Here is a 23515-nt window from a genome sequence, read left to right as displayed (position 1 = left end):
TGGTTCTGTGTACACAAACATCTTCAGTGTGCAGACGCTCAAATAAACAAGCAGTTCTGTTTCTCTCCCTCTGTAAACATTCATAGAAAGATGCACAGGGTTATGTCTAAACAGCTAGAGCATACTGTAATATGGCCAACAAATACTAATAAAGAAACATAAATTACACTGACAAATAAGTGTAAAATCCACATTCTGTACACACCCAAACAGTACTCCCTCACATATAGCCATAAAACAGTTTTTTTGGAGTCTGAATTATAGGTTCTGGAAGGTTTTATACAGTGTTAAAGCTTGTTTGAATTATAGCGTAAACAGGAGGAGCAGGATATAAACAGCAAAGGGAAGAAAGCCCACTGCAACTGTCATGACCAAGTTGTGAGTTATTGTCTTGAAAACCTCTTAGAGGAAATTTTGTATTTAAAAAAAAAAATAACGACAATGAAAAAGTTACATCTGAATAAACCAAACAGACCATCTGTGAACAACACTCGGTCTCAGTTTTAATGTAAAAATGGGAGAAAATAAAAGAGTTTTCTCTAGTTAAGTTTTCAATAAGCGCTTGGGTGGGACAAACAAAAAGTAAAATACCTGGCTTCCTATTTATATATTTACACGGGTTCATATAATTAACAAAACCTCAGCATACTCCAAAAATACTATAATTTTTTGAAAATATTGTTTTTCAATGTTAATGTTTTTAAAAATTATTTATCATGCTTACGTTTCCTTATTAACCAGTTTACTTCCAATTTAATTAGATCAATTGGTTTAATTCTATTTTTTTTATTTGACTTTTAGATTTCCATCATTCAAAAGCAAACCCTTATATCTTTAAGGAACACCAACACACAAACAAAAACTTACTGCGGATTTGTCTTTTAATCTCCTTCATTGGATCGAGCCAACACTGAAGGTGCAAAAGACAGAGGCCAGTTAACTTATGTGATGAAATACTAAAGACATAATCAAGAAATTCATGAATAATAATGTCATATGTGAAAACAATTGAGCAAATTCTTGATATCTTTTGGCAAACTGAAAACAAATTGACCACAAGACTTTACAATAACGTATTTGTTTATAAGTGCAAAATAATTGATAGAATAACCATATAAGAGAAACATCACTTATTGAATTCTATAGGCATAAATTGATAACTTAATGTCAATTAGAGTATTTATGTCAGAGCAAACATACTTTTTCATCATGGGTGTCCTTGTATGTCAGACCAAAGTAGTCCTTCTCCAGCAGATTGAGGTGCTCACACACTTTGAAGAACAGGTACTGACCGTTGGCCCGTTTCTGTGAGAAACATAAACACTGGTGAACATTTTTTTATTTTAAAATATCAAAACTTTTCTGGGATAAATAAAATCAGCAATAAATAAAAGCAGAAAACAGAAGGTCTCCATGTCATCACTCAATTACCATAGATCGAAAAGGTTTAATTGGCGCCTATTGACCTCCTGCTAAAAAGACGTTTCTTTGGGTCGGTCTTACTGAGTTGTACTCTATTACTCAGCCCCTACGTCTCTGAGCAACAAATTCCCTCTAAAATGTTAGTTTTAGTCGTAAAATCCTCTGGATTCAGCTGCGGCCATTGTGTTTAGCATCCATCCATGCGTGCTTGGATGAATGCAAACCCTCAACAGCACCCTTTAGAGAGTGAGAAGGTCAGGAGAGAGAGAGAGGGTGGGAAGAAGGAAAAGAATTGAATAGAGTAATGTAATTATATAATTCTCATATTTGTTACGTGAGTCAGCACACCCTCTGGGAAGAAGCTCCATAGGCTTACAGTCAGGGCAGCGAGCGTGGCGGACACTGAGCCGTGAAAGACTGCATTTTTCTTTTTGGGCCGGAACATCTGTGGCATTTTACTTTCCTTCAATCACAGACGCAACATCCATGTGTTGGTGAAGAGCCAGAGAATGTGACAATGGGAATGAACTTGGTCCATACATTCAGTTACATGAACAAAGAAAACAAAATAAAACTTTATAAAACAGATTCTAATCATATTTTTGCCACTTAGCTTTGCACTTTTTCTCCTCTTGAATCATTCCTTGTGAAACTGGAATTGTGTAAATGCCCCTTCAGTCACCCGCAAGTTGGCAACTTTCAGTTTTTTGTACTTTTTAGCTCATTTTTAGTCAAAGCATTCTTGCAACTATAAAAAATAAATCTTGCTGTGTTACCAAGAATGTCAGAATAAAGTTCAAGTAAAGTGTTGCATTTGAAAAACTATCCATCCTGCTTCTTTTTTTTCTAAACTGTTGCAAATCAAACTGTAAAAAATTCTCTCATGACTCAATTTATTTCTAATTGTATTCCTAATAAATATTTGGACGTAAAACAAATGCTTTTCTTCATTTCATTTGGTAAACATATCATAAAATTCTTTGATTTTTTTTAGAGCAGATTTCCAATAGTTTTTAGACTTGGAATTTTATTTTTTTCCCCCCAATTACAATACTTGGGTTAAATAAATATAATGAACATTTATAGCTTTATTTTATCAGATTGTGTTTCAAATGGTGATCATCATGATTAGGAGGAAATTGAAAAAATGGTTGCTAAATAAATTTAAATACATTTAAAAATTGGGTAAAATGACTGTGAACCTCCATATTATCCACAAGATCACTACTACAACTACTACTAATAATAATATGTTACAGTGGTAGAGCGGTCAACCTCTGATCGGAGGATCCCAGGTTCCGTTTCTGCCCTGCCCACTCATGTGTCGAGGTGTCCTTGGGCAGGACACTGAACCCCACATTCCTCCTGGTGCCAGTGTTCGCCAGCAGAACCGTCATAAGGGTGTGAATGTGTGTGCATGGGTGAATGGGACTGGGACGGTAGAATTCTTTAGAACTTAAAGCAAGGTAGAAAAGGGCTATATAGCGAATACCGAGAACCACCCCCATACCGTCGCGGCTGAAGGTTGTCACCGATCCTTACTCATCAAAAACCCTTCAGAAACATTTCTGATGCTTTGTAAAGCATTTATTAAAGAACATTGGAATAATGCTCAGCATAAAGAGTTTTATTTCTATTTAGACCTATCAACTGTACCATAACGTACTTTATAACGCACATTAGGAGTGTCACTCTGTGCCTTAAGGCTAGGAGCCTGTGTTTCCTCCATCAGTTAAGTGCGAGAAAGCCTCTTTTTCCAGAAGAGGTCGGTTACATTCATAATAAACACCTACTCCAGATGATAATCCCTGCGATTTTCTCCTTCAGCGTTTTAGGATGTTTTCTGGACGCTTTTGAGTCAGCAGATGTCATTTCTCAGATGAGAAAAATGTGTTTCATCTCTCAGCAAACTGCTTGGTGTTGCCAGAAATACTGATAAATGAAAGATCACAAATATTGTTAGATTCAAAGCAAATGTTCTGTCAAGCTTAAAGATCCGCTTTTGATTTCTATTCAAAGTGTTCCCAGTGGTCTTTTAATCATGATTATGCCGTTTTAGCTAAGGTCCTCTAGGACATAGTTTCTGCAGAGCGGCAGTAGATTGAAAGAAATTTACTTCCGAGTTGCTGAGATCTTAGAGTAGGAAGCTTGTGACCTGGCCGGCGTATTTTCTATATCGAAAATTCGCACTTTATCAAACACAATTTTTCGTTTGTAACTGATTCACAGATACTGAAAAAAAAAAAATACCTTTCAGAAATGCAACTTCAAGCTTAATATCATCCTCTATCATCAGAAAAATGGCACAAAAACATGCTAAATATTGTTTTTATCAGAGTAGGTCTTTAAGAAAACATATTGTGATCATTTCAAAAGAGTAAAAGTACCAAGCCATAGTGATATCAGAAGCAACTAAAAGTAAAAGTAAAAATCAAACCTAACGGAAAAAACCACAAAGTGGCATGAGACTGGAATCCGGCCAAAAGCTAAATAAATCCACAAGACAGTCAGCAAATGTCCATCTGCAGTAGGGCTGCACGATATTAGGAAAACTTGCGATATGCGATATAAGTGATCAATATGGCGATAACGATATAATTTGCGGTATATAAACCAATAGAAAAATAACCAAAAACATAATTCCCATTTCATTGCAACAGTTTAAAAATTATACTCCAAATGACCCTCATCGACATAGGTGACAATCGTCTAACATAATAGGCGTCCATCTGATTGGTCAAAACATAAAGGGATTTATTTGATGCGTTAAATGCTTCAAGCTGCCATAAGATTGTTTTAACACATTATGGGTTTATGATTTATTGCGATATTCACCGTCTTTCGCGATATGCATATTGCAGAGCTGGATATCGCGATAACGATAAATTCGCGGTATATTGTGCAGGCCTAATCTGCAGTCTCATTCAAACCACCAAAACATGTCAGTTCCATCATTAAACTGCAATAAAGAAGGTGCTAATAGAAACAACAGATGATGACAGAATAAATGTAGGTTTGTATGGATGTGGAATATTGTTTGTGTATTTCAGACTCACAGGGGTAAAACATAAATTATAATCTCTGGACTGCATTGTGCAGCTCTCCCTCTCGCGATGTTAACTATGCCAGCGTGTGGAGGCAGGGATGGACGGACACGTCTGTCAGAGTGTGTGTGCGCATTACAGGACAATAGCAGTGAGTTGCAGGATCAGCGTTATCTGTTGTGACACAAAGCAGCTACTCAAATGACTCGCAGACAGCACGCCGTTGGGCGTTGGCATCCTGCAGACTTGCAGGTTTGCCACTGTCAAGCTGCAAACCCAAAACTGCTGTGCTCTGTGGAGCGGTCCTTTCTGTAAAAAAATAAATCAGTTATTATCTTCTGCAGATCTCCTGCAGCAAATTCGACTAACTTCCACTGAATATAAGCAAAATGGGAATGGTTTAAAATATCAATAACATTAAATATTTAATGTAAAGGTTTCTGGTAGGGTAGGGGGTCTGTGGCAGGTGACAGTTAGGGACTAACAGATGCAGAAATCTAATCTGGTGGGACCACTCTAATCTGCCTGGTGGGTGTGCGTTTGTGTGGATACACAAGTTGAAGTCAGCAGACAAGCCCCTGCAGCGTGCCCTGCTTTTATCCCCTAAACTGCACCCTAACAATGAGAACAAGTCCCTCTGAGGAAGATGAGACAATAGATCCTAGTGGCAATGACATCATGTGACAAATGGGAGTCACATGATGCCATATTCAATTATTTTAAGCTATGACCAAAAAACCTCTTTCTGCAGTCTTACCTCCACCTCACAGCTGAAGTCAGTCCCATCCAGAAGGGTGACATGACACACCACCACCTTCATCTTGGGCTTCCTCACGAGACGAAAAGGAGACTGAAAAATGGAGGTCTGGCCGTCCCCTTCCTGCACGTCGGCCTCCGCCTGAGTTTCTTGCTCTTGGCCTTTCTTCTCCTCCTCTGCTACGTCTGCTTCCTTTGTTGTCTCCTTCTTTTCCTCTGGAGTTGTCTGCACACTCTCTTCCAGCTTCTCTTCCTTGGCTGGCTGCAAGAAGAATGACATATTCTGTGTTAAACAGGTGTTCACAAGAGTTTTAGGTTTATTTTTTAAAGGAGGAAATCCCAATTGTTTGACCAAACCAAAACAAAAAAATGATCAGGCTTTCTCTCTTTGGGTGTAATTTTCCATCCCAGGCTGGAAAACAAGCATTTTTTTGATTATTTAAGAGCTGATGTCACAGGGTGGGTCTAAATGACTTCATGTATGAATTGATGAGTTCATGGGTGTGCATGTACACACAAGAGTATCCATACGAGTAGAAGTTAAGTTGCTATCCATATCTTTTATTACTTTCTATTTCCCAAATGCTCAACCACATTTATTTAACACCAACTTTTATTTCTCGTTACATATTTATGAGATTTGTTGCATCTTTTATGCCTTATTTTTTTTAGCTTTCAATATTGTAAACAAAATGTATTCTGCCCTCTTGCATCTCCCCAAAGTGTTTTAAGGTATGCCCCACTCCCCCTTTCAACTGTTTTTGTTATTGGCATACTATTTAAAGGGAAATTTAAGGCCTTCTCCAAGCACAGAAAAACAAACTAGGGAAGGAAGATGCGTAAACATACATTGTGGTCTAGTTGAAACTAGCACAGCTAAATAAGTTGTGCGACTGAATGTGTGCCGATGTGTCGACGCTATGTTCTAGCTTTACCTCAGTGTCTGCACTGCCGTTGGAATTAGATTCCACTTCTTTTTCCTTCACTGGTTCCGACTTTACTTCCTCCTTCTCTTCTGCTTCTTCGGCGTGACCGTTTACTTCTGGGGCAGAGACCTCCTCTTCCTCTGTCACCTTGCTGGTGGGTTCTTCAGTGGGTGGAGTCTCCTTAGTTGGGGAGGTCTTCACAGGGTTAGAAAATAGTATTTAATACATGGAAAAACTCAATTTATGTACATTAACTCTTCATGGGATTGTTTTTCAACAAAAAACTAGGAATGAATGAAACGTACCTGGCTTAGAGACTTCTGTTTCTTAAGCCATGTTGGCAGGTATCGAGAAATTCCTTTGCCGTCTTTCCCCTCTTTTTCCTTCACCTTCCCTTTTTCTTTATCTTCTTCCTCAGTGTTCAATACTTCCTGGGTTTCCTGCGTTGCCTTCTCTGATTGGTCTGGCTGGGCAGCAGACTCCTCCGCGTTCTCCTTCACCTCTGTCTCAGAGCTCGCCTCTGTTGTCATGGTGACCAATCAACCTTTAAGAAAAAAAGAGTAATGGAGGCGACAGCTAAGGTTAAAAACAATTACAAGATAATATATCATGTTTCAATTTTATGTTATGAGCTCTGTTGTCTTGGTGTTTAAGTTAAAACATAAAAATTCTGATGCAAAATAAGAGTAAAATCAAAATAGCATGCTGGAATTTCTAATAATGATTTACACCTACAGAAGATTAAATGCTTTTTATATGCAATTAAACACTTTGGCAGATTCTTACTAAATAATTCAAGACCATCCAAAAGCAATTGGTGAGAAAAAGAGACAGACAAGACAATTCAGGACTGTCTCGTCAAAAGGCCATTACTTTGGAAAGGTTTTGGACCAAAAAATTAAAGTTTTTATGAGCCCAGCTCAACAGCTGGCTACAAGCATTTATCCACACCAACTGACAAACTACTTTTTTATTCTCTGAGTCACTGGTTTCACCCTGCAGCTGTGGTCAGCACACATACACTCTTCAACCCAAATATCTCTGGCAGCCTTGTCCTCACACCGCATCACAGCTAAAGTCTCTTTCATCCAACGTGACACCAATTTACTGATAACACAACACGACTGACATCAACCACAAGAAGAAGCGGAGATAAAAATGTGGACATCTCCCTACTAATGGTGTTTTCCTGCAGGCACTGTGTCCTGAGGTCTGTTTCTCCCCCAACATAGCTGCAGGCATCAGGATAAAAATGAATCACACAGCTGGATTAGAAACTTTCCTTTAATTAGATAGAAGACATTTCCTTTCTTTTCCTGCATCATTTGTACTTGGTGTTCATTACTGTGTCTGCACTTTCACTTTCTGACCATCCTAACAGCTCTTCTACTTTCCCTCTTTATGCCCCGCCACCTTCAATAATAGAGGACACGGCTGAACATCAACAGTGCTGCAGTGGTGGGTAGGGCGGGGTGGGGGCTGTAACAGAAATAGAACAGGTTACGCATGACCGACTAATGAAGCAGGGCGGGGAGGAGGAGAGATGGATGGAAAGAGGTGTCCGTGGAGGTATTATTAAAGAGGCAACAATACCAGCAGTTTCACAGATCGCTCATAAAAGATACAGCTGATACCAGCAAAGGCAGCCCTCGCAGTACCTGACTTAAGTGTTCAAGTACTTCATTCATGAGTGGGTAGCAATTGGATGTCAGAAGCAGTAGAGGAGAAAATTCCTACGTAAAGATGAGGGAAAAAAAAGATATTTACACTCGTTCCCACTAGCTTACAGCCCCTTTAAAGCCCAAACTTTTTCAAACAACATTTTTCTGCCTGCTCCTAAATAACTACGATTTGAATAAATTCCTCAAAAACACAGTTTTAATCCTAATTTTCTTCATGTATGTCCATCATGAAAAAAAAAAATCCCATATGAACATGTTATAAAACACCAAAAACACACTTTAAACTAGAGGAGGTCTTAATGACTTCATTCAGAGGTGTGTAGGTCTAAGAAGTGTCATTAGGTAAGCTGTTTAAATTTGCAGGGTATTATCACATCAAAGACCACAACAGAGTGGTTCTAAATACTAAAGACAAAGTCGTATTTTGCCTATATCAAAAACAAATTCATCCCAAATGTTACAAATAGCATAATATACATTTAATTTATAATTACCGGTAAAAGTATGGTTGGTGTCACATGGGGCTCGGAAAGCGAGATCTTGCATGTGATCTTGCACATGCAGATGTTTAACATAACACTGTATATATAACATTGTTTCCTGATTTAACAGCCTTAGGAATTGCACTGAAATCACACCGCGATCCTTTCTACAACCGATCCTTATGTAGAAATGTTAAACAGATTGACTTATGAGAAGCAGTTCTTATTTTTGTAAGACATGCTGTGTTTCTTCAATGGCCTGGGCTGCAGTGTTTGTGCAAGCTGGCGTGAGAGTGGAGCTCCGTCACGGCAGCTTAGGCTTGCATCAAACCGACCCTTATTCCCTACAACTGTCAAACACCAGGAACCTTGTTCTGGAGCTCTAACCACTTCAACTCACCCTCTCCTTTTTCCCTTCTCCCTGTCCTGTCTCTTCATTTCTCTTCTTCTCTTTAACCCAGAGAACCTCTTTTTCTTCTTTTAGCAGATCTCGGCACCCATCTCACTCTTCTTCCCAGGCCCCTTTTCAATTACCACCATTGACTACTTGCATTATCTATACCAAACCCCCACCTCTCTCACTTCTTCCCACAGTACATGAGAACTATATTACAACCTATCTATCTAGCCATCACAATTATAGTATTTCACAAATACAAATACATGTATTTACAGAAAAGCCACCAACAAAGTGAGAAAACAAACTACATTTTTAATCGTGTCAGTCAACTGAACCCCAACTCTGTTGGTTGGGTGTAGGACTGTCACGGATGAAACGTGTGTTCACTCCCCACGACATGCAATGAGCCAAAATCCAGTGAGGGTCCTTAGGCAAACCCTTCGCACTGCTGCCTATCTGGGTCTTTCTGTGCCTTGGAAATACAGGGTTGTGTCAGGAAGGACATCCGGCGTAAAGAAAAAAAGATGCAAAACCACCTGGGCAAATCAGTGATTTGCTGTAGCGACAGAAGAAACAGAAAGCTGATCAATAATCTTAGAGCCACAGCTAATATGACAGCGTTTCAAGATATTGTTACACATTTGATACACAAAGTAACTTATGATAAAAAATTAACCTTTTATATAGTTGTTTGGCACTGATTAACATTTTACGGCAGCAACATTTACTACTTGTACTCTACTAAGCAAGAGAACTGGAAACAAGGACTATTACGCCTGATTGTCTCTTTGCAACAACAAAAAGGGAAAATAAGTGGTTAAATAAAAGGATGAACTTTAACTCTTACCTGCTGTTGTTTCTATCGCTCTCCTTTTAATTGCACTTTCTTTACACTTCCTCTAACCTTTCCTTCCCTTTTGTCCTCTTACTGCATAACCGTTTCCGACAGTATGACTCTATAAGCCATCCTACTTTCTATCAACACATCTATCGTAAAGTTCTTGCTGTCCTACAAGCTGTCATTGCCATTTTCTCTCCTCTACACTCTCCTTTAGAGCTTGGTTTCCACAGGGACTAGAGCTAAGAGAAAACGGGACAGAAAAGAATGGGAGGGACAGAGGGAGAGAGACTTAGTTGCCTCTGATATGGTGGAGATCATGAAGAAAAAGAAGGAAAGCAGTAAAAAGGGAAAAACAAAAAGGCAAAACAACTTTAAAACACATACTTAGTAGTAAAGATGATTGTGGATTACATTTCCTAACTATTTTCTCTGCTCAGAAAAGAGGTGGGAGACTTTGAGCACCAACAGAAGGCAATGCATTTCAAGGAATTCAAAATAAAAAGGAAAATCCAGAATTTTTTGAAGTTTGTGATTTAATTTCATGTATTGTTTGATATATTTTCATTAAGGCTATTTATCTTCTAAATTTTCATTGGAAAACCAATATTTTTATTTTAAACCTAGCCCTATTAGAATGTAAAAAGATACCTATTGCATAATTTAAATATTAATAATGATATTTTATGCAAATAATTATAATTTCTCTTTTTTTTTTTTTGCAATGTGTGACGTTAACTAAATACCATTATCTTCAATGGAATCAAAGGGTATCTGATGAAACAATGAGGTTCCTCAGATATTGTGTGTGCATAACACATACGATTAAATTCAATGTGATCACGCTTAATGCATTAAATATGACTTTTTCATTCTTTGATTATGGATTTTTTTTTACACTTAAGTTGACAGATCTGTATAGATAAAAAGTTATTTTTTGTATCTTAAGAAAAGATCCTGTCTTTGTGTTCCGCTGTAACATTATAGTTGTAACAAGAAGAAAACGTAAAAGTTGATTGAGGCTACATCAACAAAGTTCCCAAATCTCCTCCAACTATGAAGAATGTTTTAGAGCTAAGTGCACAGAATAGTTCCAGACTAAGTACACGGATAAAAAACGTGGCAGGATTATTTGAACTATTCACTGATCATCTGCCCTAGTGAGTGGCCTATGAGCCACAAAGGCATCTGTGGTGGCCAGTGCTAGTGGTTCCCATCATTAGGCCCTTGGTTAAAAATGGATGACCATTGTTGAATGCTTCTCGCCGAAAGATATTCCTGTGGCATGTTTAATATTAGGGATCTCAACAGAATAGAAAGTGACAGATGAAAGTGACTGAATCAACTCTTCCTAGAAACAGATGAGTTTTGAAGAAGAGAAAACCCAGCAGATGGAGGTTAACATCAAATGTTGATCCAAGCTTGTCCTTTTTTGGGTTTGCCTTTAGATAGATTTTTAGTTATCCTTTCACGTCATTAGTTCCAACTAGGTCATGAAAAACAGAAATTTTTTGTGTGTTTAAGGCAGCTTGACAGAGTTAACCAAGTATCCCTAAATACTTCTGATGTAAACCAGTGATCTGACTGCACAAAGTGAAACTGCTAGGTATTTGTTACCGTCCTAAATTTCAACAGTTTTAAAATTATACAAGGTGTACAGCTTTCTTTTAGTTTCTAAATATCAACAGAGAATCAAAGTTTGAAAGAAATGTAAAAACAAAACTGCCAGTCATAAATTGGAGTAATGGAGCTTCACTGACCACATTAGACACGAGGAACTCAACAGCAGGCTGTTTCTTGCTCTACCGTGTGTTTTATACCACCTTATGCAGGATAGGTTTTACCATTTATAGAAATGTTCTGATTACAGTGAAACCCTCTTTAAGCAGCTATGGTTCTACTAATCCACTAACTACCCAACCACTTCAAAAAACCAACACAGATATTAAATGTGCTCTTCTTTTGATCACATTACAGAAGGGTGAAGAATGCATTCCCCAATTATTCCAACTGAGCAACCAAAATTTACGAATCAACCAATCAAAATAAGCCTGTTTAATTTAGTTGTCTGAAGTGCTAACCAACCAATCTGATGAACAGAAATAAAATTGCTTTTATCCAAAAGTGACAGCAACATACAGGTCAAACTTTTATTGGCTTGTTAGAATAAACTTATTTTGATCTGTATCAACCAGGTTATTATAATTTAGGATTCTGACACACCAGCACAAAAAACTGACATTCAAAAGCTCTTTCATTTCCTTTTTATTACTGCTTGACTGGGTTTCATGACTCATCAGATCCTGGCATGGTCAGAGAGCCCAAGAACGTTCAAACAGATGGGCAAAAGAGTAAAAAAAACATACTGATTAAGAAAAAAGTCAATATTTTTCTAAACCTACCTTTTCCTAGTAAAAAAGAGATATGGTGACTGTCAGTCTAATACAAATCCATATATACTTTTCTAGCCACCCTTCTCTATGGGATATAATGGGGGTCGGAAGTGGTTTCCATGGTGAGGGCATTCATGGACTACAACAATAAATCCCCATGGAGACAAGAGATTACCACAGCAAAAATACAGATTAGTAGACGAGTGCGTAGATAACAACAGAGATTATAACCATGTCTAAACCCATTTAAAAAAGCATCAGATTTACAGAAAATATTTCCTGCTGAACCAACCAGAACTTCAACAGCTGTTTTCTACCGATTCCTCCCATCTTTCCTCACACATCCTATTTGATGCCTCAATCTAGGAACCTTCATACCACAGATCCTTCTTAAATTAGTATCAATGTTTACCAGTGGTATCCACACAAAGGGAATATTGTACTCAGTTTTATTTAAAAACATTTCGTTTTCAGCTTTTAACGTTTACATTATTTTTCTTCAGTTCCAGATGTTTGCTGCAACGGTATATTTTAAAACTAAAATTGAACTTCTTTTTTTGAAGGTCAACGTCTCAGTTTCTCATAGTGAGCTGAGTTCATTATAGCAAAATGTTGTTGCAAAAAGTCATCGAAAATTGAGAAGGAGTACAAAGAAATACTATGCCGTGGAATAAGATACCACTTTCAGTTAAAGGTGACAATAGGCCATTGTTCAGTGAATGTTCTCATCGACCTCCATCTGCTAATGTGTCAACCTGCAGTTCATACAAGGACAGCAATGGACCCAATGTACAAATGTGTTTCTTGGTCTAACCTAGTACAATTTCCCTTGGAAAGGCATTTTGTATCAAGCAAAAAAAACTACTCAACACATGATATCAGATTAATGTCACCATTGTCTTCTGCATCATCACAAAAATGACAATAAAGGTTAAATACAGAAAACTATTTCACTCAGTCTGCATCTCACAGATGTAGCATCTCACAATGTCAGCCCAATGATAGCCAACAGCATCTAATTTCTATCACATTTGTTTGCATTTATACAAACTCAAATGGAAAACAAACATTCAAATAAAATAAAAGAAGTAATCAAATTCTGGGACTTGCACGTGGTCAGCCAAAATGCTGTCAATAGCTTTCCAGAAATACTGCTCTATGGACTAAATTCTGATTGTTTTAGAGGCTCATTTTTGAAATAACCCCATATGTAAAGAGTGCTGAATCCTAATCTGTGATGCTCTTTTCACCATCTTCCCATCTGCCGTGCATGAATACAAACAAAAGACAAGGCAGATGCAAGACAGAGCATCAAGAACCCTTTTGAGATACTGGAACACATCCTACGACAATTATAACAAAATAAGCAGAACAGATGACGGACTTAATTATCTTTGGCCACACATGCAGTCAAACACTGGCAGTGTGAAAATTTGGAACAGCCTCGTCTCTTTACACAGCACTGTGACCCTCAAACTGAGGATTACACAAAGGATAATCCCTGTGTATTTTGTCTGTCAGTCTGTCTGCTTGACCATCCATCCATTCATCCCTTCCTCTTGCTGTCAGTCGCTGCTCTAAACGTTCCACTGCCATCAAACTGCACATGTCCTCTTTGCTCTGAGGCAGGACTTTCTAAATGAAAGCCCATCTCAACGTGACACTTTAGCGACCTTCAGCATGTCATTACTTTTGTAACTGTGTCATTACTGACAGTTCACGATCACTGTTATCTGGCCCAGAGCTCCTTTCTTAAACAGCATCAGCTCTCACTGCTTTGCTCTGAGGAATAACAGAAAACATATTGCCATTTTCTGTTAAAGTTCATTTAAAAATCTTCTCTATCAGTTTCAGACTTGTCATAAAAGAAAACTTGATTATTATCAATCACTTTGTCAAAGAAATTTTTTTTCTTCAACTAAATAAAATTAAATTAAATTGGGACCATTCATTTTATTTAAAAAAAACTAAAATTCTTAAGGTTGATATTTGTCTCGTTCCCATTCAAATTCAGCATTTTCTTTTGTCTTACAGCATAAAGTGCATCTCTCTGTCCCTCTGTGTGTTTTTTGTGACTAATGGGTCAGCTAAAAACTACCATTGTTAACCTCACTGCTCCCCTATTCAGCGATTAAAGCAGCCAGGCGCAAGTCCCTTCCTCGCCTGTGTGAATGTGAGAGTGAGTGACAGTGTGTGCATGTCGGGGACAAAGAACAGGCGGGTTGCACAAGTTCACAAGAGAAGAGTGGCATTTTACTAGGAGACAGAGGAAAAACTGATGAAATAGAAGAGAAGAAGAAAAAATAGCAGGTAGGGGCAGCGTGGGGAGAGGACACGAGGGGACAATGGCAGACATTGAAACTGCAGAGCTCAGCCAGTGCAGTGGGTGTGGTGTTACTACAACAGAAAGCATCCCATCCAGGGTGGTAATGATAGATGCTTTTGCAAAACAAATGACTTCATAAGAATTGTGGTGTATTATTACAGTTGCCTGGGGCAAGCTGCAGACGTGACCGTCCAATCAAAAAGAAAAACAGAAAAACTAGCATCAGAAACTTTGGAAAGTCCTTCACTCTTTAACATCGGACTCTCAAAGTTGAGCATTCTCTAGAAACATCAGGAAATTCTCAATCTTCCTCCGTTTCATCATTCAGAAGACACACTGCATTCAAAGTCTATCAACTAACTTATTTCACATTCTGTGAAATCCAAACAAGCGGTCAGTTGTTATCAAAAATAACAAATGACAAGATTTGATGGAATATTTAGGCATCTGGTCTCTGCAAATTCCAGAGCAGCAACCTCTGACCTTTAACCAGGAAACAGGAAGTAACCCTCCTCTTGTTTCTCTGTGACAATTTCCCATCACTCCATCTCCGTCCAAATTTCATTTTTAAGCTGCAGGTCTCAGTATATGTGAGACCTGTCAATGTCAGAAACAGGAAATGACTGAGGAGAAAACATCCGTAAACGTCACTGATGTGTCCGGGTAAACCATAAAAATGTATGCAAATGAAGCTTTCTCACAAAGGAATGATGCCTTGCTACATGGTGCATGTATGGGCGAGAAAGCAATGAATTTAAGAACTTGTTAGTCCAAAATATATAGAGAACAAAAAACATGCCACTGTAAAAAAAATATCCTCTGTTTGACATTTATTTTAAACAAACGTACCATCCCTATAGTCAGAACAAATAGGTCTTAGAATTACTTTGTGGGATAAAAAAGCTTAAAAGCAATAAGAAAAATGCTCTGTGAATAATAAATAAAACATGTCTGAACAAGGATATAAAATAGATATCCCACGCCGTTTTAGTATTCCTTGCACTCCTGATGAAAAGTTGTAGAAACTTAAGAAGCTCTCTAAAGCTTCAAATGAGAACATGTAAGCAGATCTGCACTCCCATTCACCGCCTTTTGTCCTCCCACTAGTATTTTTTTCTTAAATCTGATTCCAAACCCCAAGATGACCATTTTAATTAAGAGAGCTGAAATGGTTCTACATGACTAATTCATTGACATATCAATCAAACAGTATTGTTTTATTTAAAATTCTTTTAAAACTGAAAAAAAGTTTAAAGTCCACTCCAGTCATCTTATTTTCAAAGCGTTCATAGTAGTCTTTTGATGATGATTATGCTTTTTTTCAACTAAATCAAAAAACCTGTGTCGTTTTCTAGGACTCTCTCCCACTAGCTTACAGCCTCACACGCCCCCAACCAAACACTAGCGGTGCAACAAAAATGGCGAGCAATATCGGAGCAATCCAGCCGTACAGTTTTGATTCAGATGTCCGCTTGCCTCGGATGAGGAAAAAGACGACGTACATTCATGGATCTAATCGTCTATGAGTGGATGCATCAGAATGGAGCGGAGCAGAGAGCCTGCAGCCCACAGACTGTAGCAACCAAGGTCACAAGGGTTTTCCAAGAGCATGTTTTCGTCTGCTCCTGATTCACAGTGATCTGAATAAAGAAATACTCAGAAATGCAGTTTTAAGCCTAAATTTCTCAAATATATATCTTCCAATATAAGAAAGAAGCGACAAGAACATGTTACAAACATCAAAAACATGATTTTTATTGAAGTGGGTCTTTAACCTAAACATGTAAACATGTATGGTAAAATGCTAACTCTGGTTGTTGTTCTTTGAAGAGCCGAATTTTGATAAATTCATAGGAAATATGCCACAGATAGTTACTGTATAAGAAGTAAAACTTCAAATGACATATTTCAGTGTGTTGTTTCCTCTGTTGTGGCTTTAAAAAAAAAGATGAAGGCTTGGCCTGGTCCTGCCCTGGTCTGCTCAGCCTCTCTCTGTGAGAATGTGACCCTGCTCTGATTAATCTCTTTTTAACTATGGATGGCGCGGTGCCAGAGCCACAGGCCCACGCTCTGTCTCTGTTTTTTACTCTATCATTTCTTTCAGAGCTGGAAACATGCTGGGGAAGGCTGTTTGCCCTCTCCGTCTTCCCTACTGATGAGAAATGTTGCCATCAAACACGAGGACTGTTCTTTTCTTCCTTAATGGACCCTCTTATCAAAGCACAAATAAAGCCGGACTTCTGTCATGCTAATTTACTTTCACACTCAATGTCCTTAACTTTATTTAGCTTGCTTGCTTGACACAATTGGGGATAACTGTACTTTTCCTTGTGAAGGCCTTTGATATTATTTTTGACCCCTATTGAATCAGATGACCTCACCTCCTCCTCGCATTTTGTCCTCACCACCCCACCCCAACCTCTCAACCCACCTTTCTTTGTACCCGCCTCAACATTTCGGCCACCCCAGACTTTTCTCTGTCTCTAATAAGCGGAGCACAACATTGCAGCTTTCATTCATCCGTGTCTCTCCTATCTTCTCTTTGTGAAAAACACACCTTAGGTGGTCTGCTGACCACACAAACCACAAAGCTGGAGGCTGATCTTTGCCCCATCGCCGCTGACCTTTACACCGTACAATATGTGACAAGTGTTCTGAGCAAAACAACTCATTGAAGTCATGATGGAGTAATAGGAATCTGGCACTGTCCAGGAGGTCTGTATTTTGGACCGAGTACAGTTCTTTTTGGAAAGCGGTCTAAAAGCATTCCAACTTAAATGGGACAGTCGGTCTATCTGTGCGTGTCTGAGCTAATGTGACACGCTTTGCTCCTGTTGAACCCGCAACAGCGCCCCCATAAAAACACATATGAACACAATCAAACACACAAGGATGTTCCCATAGCCCTTCCGAATGGTTAAGCAATATCATTCCCCTCCATCCCTGGCTCTCCCTCAGTCTACTTTCTCCTGTGACTTGCATCCTTTTAACCATCCTGTGCTTCTCTTTTCCATTTTTGTTAAATTCACTGTGTGACTTTTGCATTTCAGCACTAGAGGATCAGAAGTTGATCACACAAAGGAAAAGTGAGGAAAGATGAGATCGTGTTAACAGCGGTCCATCTTAATAAAAACCTGCTTCTGCAAGTTCTACCCACAAAAAATACCACTCACTGTTATAGTGTGACAGCCGAATAGAATATGTTATTATATTATGCAATAAAAACACTCAACAAAATGTATTATTGAAGGAAACAATAATTCAATCATGAACTCAGCTCGACAAGCTCAAAGTAAGTTTCAGCAACATTTAATGAGCAAACTCTCTCCACCAGAACATCCAATTAAAGCTTCTCATTAGTGAAATTAACAGAGCTGCCACTGTTCTGCTCATCCTGAGACTCACTGAATGAACATGGCACTGATGATTATAGATAAAGTATAGGCACAGCGAGGGGCCTGACAGGAAAAATCTACTCTAGAGACATACATGCATCAAGCTCTGGGCATTACACCATTAATATTTCTTCATTTCATTAACTTTTTTAAAGTAAAACTTAATTTACAGGGGGAAAAAACTATAAAATAACAAAAAAGAGAGCTTTAACTTGTTCTATATGTAAAAGAAAAGAAATCCTAATATCTCAATGTTTATAACTGCAAATGAATGTTCCATTAATGCAAATTGCATTACCGGTTCACTAAAAATGAAAAAAAGAAAAACAGAATTTTAGAAAGATCACGAAATCTGTCAATTAAATTTGGTATGGCTATTGTTACCTCTTCCCACTCTTAAAGTCCTGTTTTTAGCCTAAATCATTTTCTAGGATATAGTGTTGTTCATCAGAAATTCACCTCTAAGTTGTGGGCGGGGACTGTTGGCGAGGAGTAAGCCTCACCCAATTTCCCATCATCCCTTTGTTTACACTCTCTCCAGCTAGCTTGCAGCCCCTCACACCTTCACTCTAACATTACCGGTGCAACACAAACTGCAAGCAATATTGGAGCGAATTAGCCGTACAGTTTTGAGTCAGATGCCATCTCAGAATGAAGACGTACATGGATCTATGTGTCTGTACGTAAATGCATCAGAATAACAAAGCTGGTTGCTAGCTGTTGTAGGTCCTACGTCACATCTCAAAGCTTTTTCAAACAGCATTTTTTTTCGTCTACTCCTGATTCAAAAATATTTAAATATGCAAAAGCTGGTTTGTGCAGAAAACACACCAAATCTAAAGATTTCAGCAGAATCCTGGTGCATCATGTGGAGAAGTAATGCAAATTTAATGTTCTCTCAGTTGCATATCTGAAAGGAAATGTGCATAATTCTCAGCTTATTCTAATGCATCGTAGTTCTGATTATTATTCATATGCATTCAGTGAAGTTCAATAAGAACAGATGCAAGCCAGAACAGTCTCTGAGCAGCAGTTATTAGACTAATAGAGCATTTGCCATCTGCTCAAACAAGGAAAAACAAGTTTGCACTCTGTATTCTCCACTACATTGAAAGGGTGGCTATCATGTTTAATAGCCCCACCCTAAAAAAAAAACTGGATGTGCGCACAGACATCTTGGTCCATGGAAGTAGAAACCGCCTTTTGAGTTCAGTAAGAAATCTCATGGGACTACTACTATATTTCCCAGATATCCATGTCCCCACATCCCTATTTTCCCAAAATATACCACTCACGTAGCACAAAAAACTGTCATTTCATTCATAAACTGACATTGAAATCGTCATTTAACATACATAAATACACTGATGGTTTCCCTTTTAGCATCAAGAAAGAGATTCGGGATGTCTGCTTGATCCGTGACGCAATATTACGTAGGCAGGAATTTAAAAGAAGTTACCATAAACCGCTATAATAAACATTTTAATTCAATCTTTCCCCTCAAAGACGAATGTCCGCCCATAAGCTGAGCCTAGTTTAGCGTTTTGCTAGCACGTGAGCAAAACGCACGAGACAGGCAGGGGAAGGTGGTTGAGGTGATGATCACCGTGATAACACGGGAGAAGAAGATAGGCGCCATGAAGCGACTCAGTCACACACAAGGTGGTATGATGACCACATTTCCTACATAACGGGCTTCAGCGGGAAGCCGAAGGCTGTTTTCAACATCGTAGGCTCCGTTAGGATACCTCGTGTATTTCCCTTATCCCCCCCCCCCCCCCTTTTACAGCAACGAAAACCGAGTATTTTAAACAGAAATAGCATCCCAAAAAAATTAGAAACGGCCGCAAATGTATCACGTGACTTCAGACAAATATACCTGTGTTGTAGTTGTAATCTCCGCTGATGCACACGGCGATGATTTGCTTTTTTACTCCAACGCACACTGGAAATCTGTTCCTCTTCAAAAGATTTTGTTTGTCCCACAACCTCAGCCCACTGAAATCTCAACTACAGTCAAACCCTGCACGTCTGGCCGGACCTCTGAGAAGACGTGTCTATCACCTTCAAGACCCGCCCCCTACAGTGAAAAAACATTGTTTGGCTGTCTCTCATTGGACATGGAGGAAATACTGTATTACATCGTGAAATTTGATTGGTCACAATTTTCAATTCTGATTCGGAGGGATCTCTGATGACGGTAAGGCGAGACACCGCCCTCTTCGGGACAAACTGTGTCACTACAATATTCTGAATCTGAGAGTAATAGCAATGTTAAAATAAAATAAAATAATAACTTGTACTAAAGTTGTAGTGTTGTACTTAAAATTAAATCACAAACCAGTTGAGTTTAAAGTTAAGACCTAAATGGAATATAAAAATTTTGGTCAATTTAAAGTAAATTTTACGACAGTTTGTGTAGTTTTTCAAGATTTTCCCATGAAGGACTAAAATAAAATAAAAAGATTGCATCGAACTCATCTTTATGCACTACTATGTAATCTTAAATACTGCAACGTTTGGTGTACTTTCTATAACTTTTGATTTATATGTAAGCTAATACATAAGCAATTTGTTGTGCCGCTGCTTTTTAAAATAAACACAAAATAAAACATAATGTCAAAACAAAATGAAAATTTAAATTAAAACTGTCCCGACAGTACCTTAAATAGAAGCAGAACAGAAATGCATCAGTCTAGCTTGGTGATACTGAACTAAGAAGATCTCATCCACCCACAAAGACAAACATAATCTTTGTTTGCTGTTAATAAAAGCAAAGATAACTAGGAAAGGTGCAATTAAGTAGAGACAGCGGAGGTGTAGCATATTTGCTGCCAGGAAGGCAGATGCATTCCACGTGTCCTTAAATAACATGGCTCAACATTAAATATTAGATAATTTTTAGTAGAAAATAATTTTTTAAATGAAGCCAGTTATTGTTGGAAACATTAAAATGTGTATTGTTTGTGGTTCAAACCACATTTTTCATGTTCTCTGTTTGTTTATTGTTGGAATCCTGCATTATAGAGCTGATGCAGTTAAACACCTTTTAAAGCTTTTATCAGACAGATTGATTATAAGCTGGTGGTAAAGTATAGTATAGATAACTTTTAGTGTCCTCAAAGGAAAAGGACTAACACTAAAGAGAGCAAATGTGGGCCTATCTGAACAAGTAGTTCAAGTTTAAATAGTTTACCAAGCTGTTGCGGTCACAGAAACAAAGTACAACCGAACAAAAGGAAGAATGTCCTTTTTGCATTTTCACTTTGGAGAAAAAGTTATTTGAATGCTTGCCAGCAATGTAAGAGATTTCCAATGAACCAGACAAAAGACAAAAAATGCAACTTTGCCTTTGCAGAAAAATGTAATAACAGATTTTTTTTAAACTGACCCACAAAATCAGAAATCTGTTGGTAGAATTAAAACAAAATCAGTTTAAATTTACTTTAATCTTTGCATGCTTTAAGTTTGTTCTCACTCCAAAGAGGCTTTTCTTTCTTTTTTTAATGTTCTTTATCTATTCTTATATTTGGTCTAATATAAACTTACATAAATCTTATAGACGGCTGGTATAACGTAATTACAATACAATTAGTCTACACAATATACATATAAAACAAAGCAAACTAAAATAGGGATAAATGCTGCGAAACTTCAGACTATTGTAAAACCTGCAGTACTTTTAGGGGAAAAAAAGCACCTCAACTGTCTATTTTACTGCATCCTCATAATGCAATGCCCGTCGAAAACTGACGATCAGAATTTTTCTCCTGGAGGACAAATCCAAATATTCATTTATGGAAACAAAGTAATGACATCTACTTTTTTAAGTGCATGTATGTCATAGCCAACTGTTAGATCCTTAATCACTAAACATTATAGGACTGTTTCTGCTTGATTCTTCTGCAACAGCACGATTTCTTTTTTCTACATGACTCACACAAGCACACGCGAATGACAGACTTGTAGTTATGTAACACATGGCTGCACACTTCCACACACATGTCCTCACTTTTCCCGGTAGATTAAAAAAGCTCAGGTAATTGGCTTAGAGCGCAAGGCAGCATGCAGATTTGACATCTACCCAAGAGAAGTAAACAACCCTGTAAAGATCAAAACCAAGACAAATCAATTGAAGACTTTTGAGCCACAAAAAGAGTTTGATGGGAAATAGAGAGGGTTTGTTGTCAAGTGAACGTGGACTGTGTCTCACTGGACTCACCGTTAGCGATGATGCGTGGGTCCGGAGGAGGCCACAGAGGTGTGCACACACAAACATACAAGAAAAGGCAAAAAAAAAATGCTTAATTTTCCACCTGCAGCTAAAGCCACACAAACCAAACCAAACAATGAAGGATTAGTAAATAATTTAGTAAATAATCCTAAATTATCTTCAGATTTTCTCCAATTATGATAACGATGACTAGGAACTGAAATCTGTTCTGTCAATAAATGATTTCAAAGAGAAAAACACATAAAATTGCCTCTTTTTAAAAAGGCTGTAAATGAAAGTCACATCCTCAATGTAGTTTGCAGTGTTCCACCTTGTCCCCAGCCCTGAAACAAACCTGCTAAAAAGTTAAACAGCTCCAAAGTAACTACAGTGTCATCGCCTGTCCTTGCTTTTAAAAGGTCCTAATGTTTACCTGATCATTAAAGGTCCCACACTGCAGAAAAAGTTCCCACGCTGAGATTCAGACGGAAGCGAAGCATCAGCCGCTGAACCATTTTGATCTCTGAAGTCTTCCCATCTTGCTTACCTGTTTCTCTGCTCCACCTGCATCAAACCCAACTGTGTCATCAGTGTTGATCAGACTTGGTGGAGCGCTCGTCTTCCCACGGTGAAAGCTACAAGAAGCAATCCGTTCAACCCACATCCAAGCATGAGATCAACCAAGTTCAGATTCTCTGGAGGATTAGAGGCGAGCCCTTCTGAGGGGGAATTACTCTGACAAAGCCATCTGGACATCAAATCTCTGCCCACTAGCCAAACTACTGTCCAGCCAGGACTCTGATTAAAGTCTGCTCAGCTATCACCCAGCAATCCTTTGAAACTGACCTGATCGGAAAAGAAATCTGCATAAAACCTACAACAAAAAAACAACGATATCTGGAGCTTTAATCTAACATTCTCTCTAGTTTCTTCTGTTTTGGACCCATCAGCTTTAAAGTCCCACCCCCATCATCTTTTGATCTATTGTAGTAGCGTTCCCAATGGGTTTTTAATTATGATTGTGCTGTTGGCGCAGAGCAACAACGCCCCACCTCCAGGTCACTTAAAACTGAGAGCTCTCTGTTTACGCTCTCGCCAGCTAGCTTACAACCCCTCACACCCCCAACCGAACATTAGCAGTGCAAGAAGAATTGTGAGCCTAATTGGAGCTTTCCTACCGTTTGAGCCAAATGTCAGCTCAGATGAGGAAAACAAAGACGTTCATGGATCTAGTCGTCTGCCAGTGGATGCATCAGAATGAATTGGAATTTGCCGATTGTTTTTGTTTGTAACACATTTTTCAGGCTGCGTTTTTTCGTCTGCTCCTGATTCAGAACGAAACACTCAGAAATGCAAATTTAAGCTTCAAATATTTTTTATATGTCCTTTATAAATGGTAAATGGTGTAAACTTGTATAACGCTTTCTACCTTCCTCGAAGACTAAAAGCTCTTTACAGTCCCAGTCCCATACTGATGCCAACTACGCTTACAAACAACCTTCCACCAGAAGCAAGGTTCAGTGTCTTGCCCAAGAACACTTCGACACATAGGCAGGCAAGGCGGGAATCGAACCTGCAATATTCCGATCAGAGGTCGACCGCTGCAGCACGGCAGCCCCTTTATCTTCAGAAAAAAGC

General features: G+C 38.4%; 1 protein-coding gene across 14 annotated transcripts in view; it reads right to left on the bottom strand.

The window, feature by feature from the left end:
- epb41l2 (erythrocyte membrane protein band 4.1 like 2) overlaps positions 1–19755 on the bottom strand; it is a 46648-nt gene extending 26893 nt beyond the window's left edge. For 4 of the 14 annotated variants that reach the window (XM_011491900.3, XM_020714540.2, XM_011491898.3 and 1 more), the window contains exons 1-6: positions 19544–19744; positions 6454–6692; positions 6158–6343; positions 5224–5484; positions 1201–1305; positions 868–910 (exon numbers count right to left, since the gene is read on the bottom strand). In XM_011491900.3, the coding sequence (XP_011490202.1) occupies positions 868–910; positions 1201–1305; positions 5224–5484; positions 6158–6343; positions 6454–6678 (820 nt within the window). In that variant the 5' untranslated portion in view covers positions 6679–6692; positions 19544–19744. Of the gene's footprint in view, positions 1–867; positions 911–1200; positions 1306–5223; positions 5485–6157; positions 6344–6453; positions 6695–9559; positions 9771–19543 lie in introns of those variants that run through there. The other 10 variants (XM_020714537.2, XM_020714535.2, XM_020714539.2 and 7 more) reach the window with 8 other exon arrangements.
- Between the last annotated feature and the right edge of the window lie 3760 nt (positions 19756–23515).

This window comes from Oryzias latipes, chromosome 24 (assembly GCF_002234675.1).
Source record: "Oryzias latipes chromosome 24, ASM223467v1".
NCBI classification, from domain to species: domain Eukaryota; kingdom Metazoa; phylum Chordata; class Actinopteri; order Beloniformes; family Adrianichthyidae; genus Oryzias; species Oryzias latipes.
The sequence above is the reverse complement of the archived record's forward strand: the minus strand, read 5'-3'. Positions and strand labels throughout refer to the sequence as shown.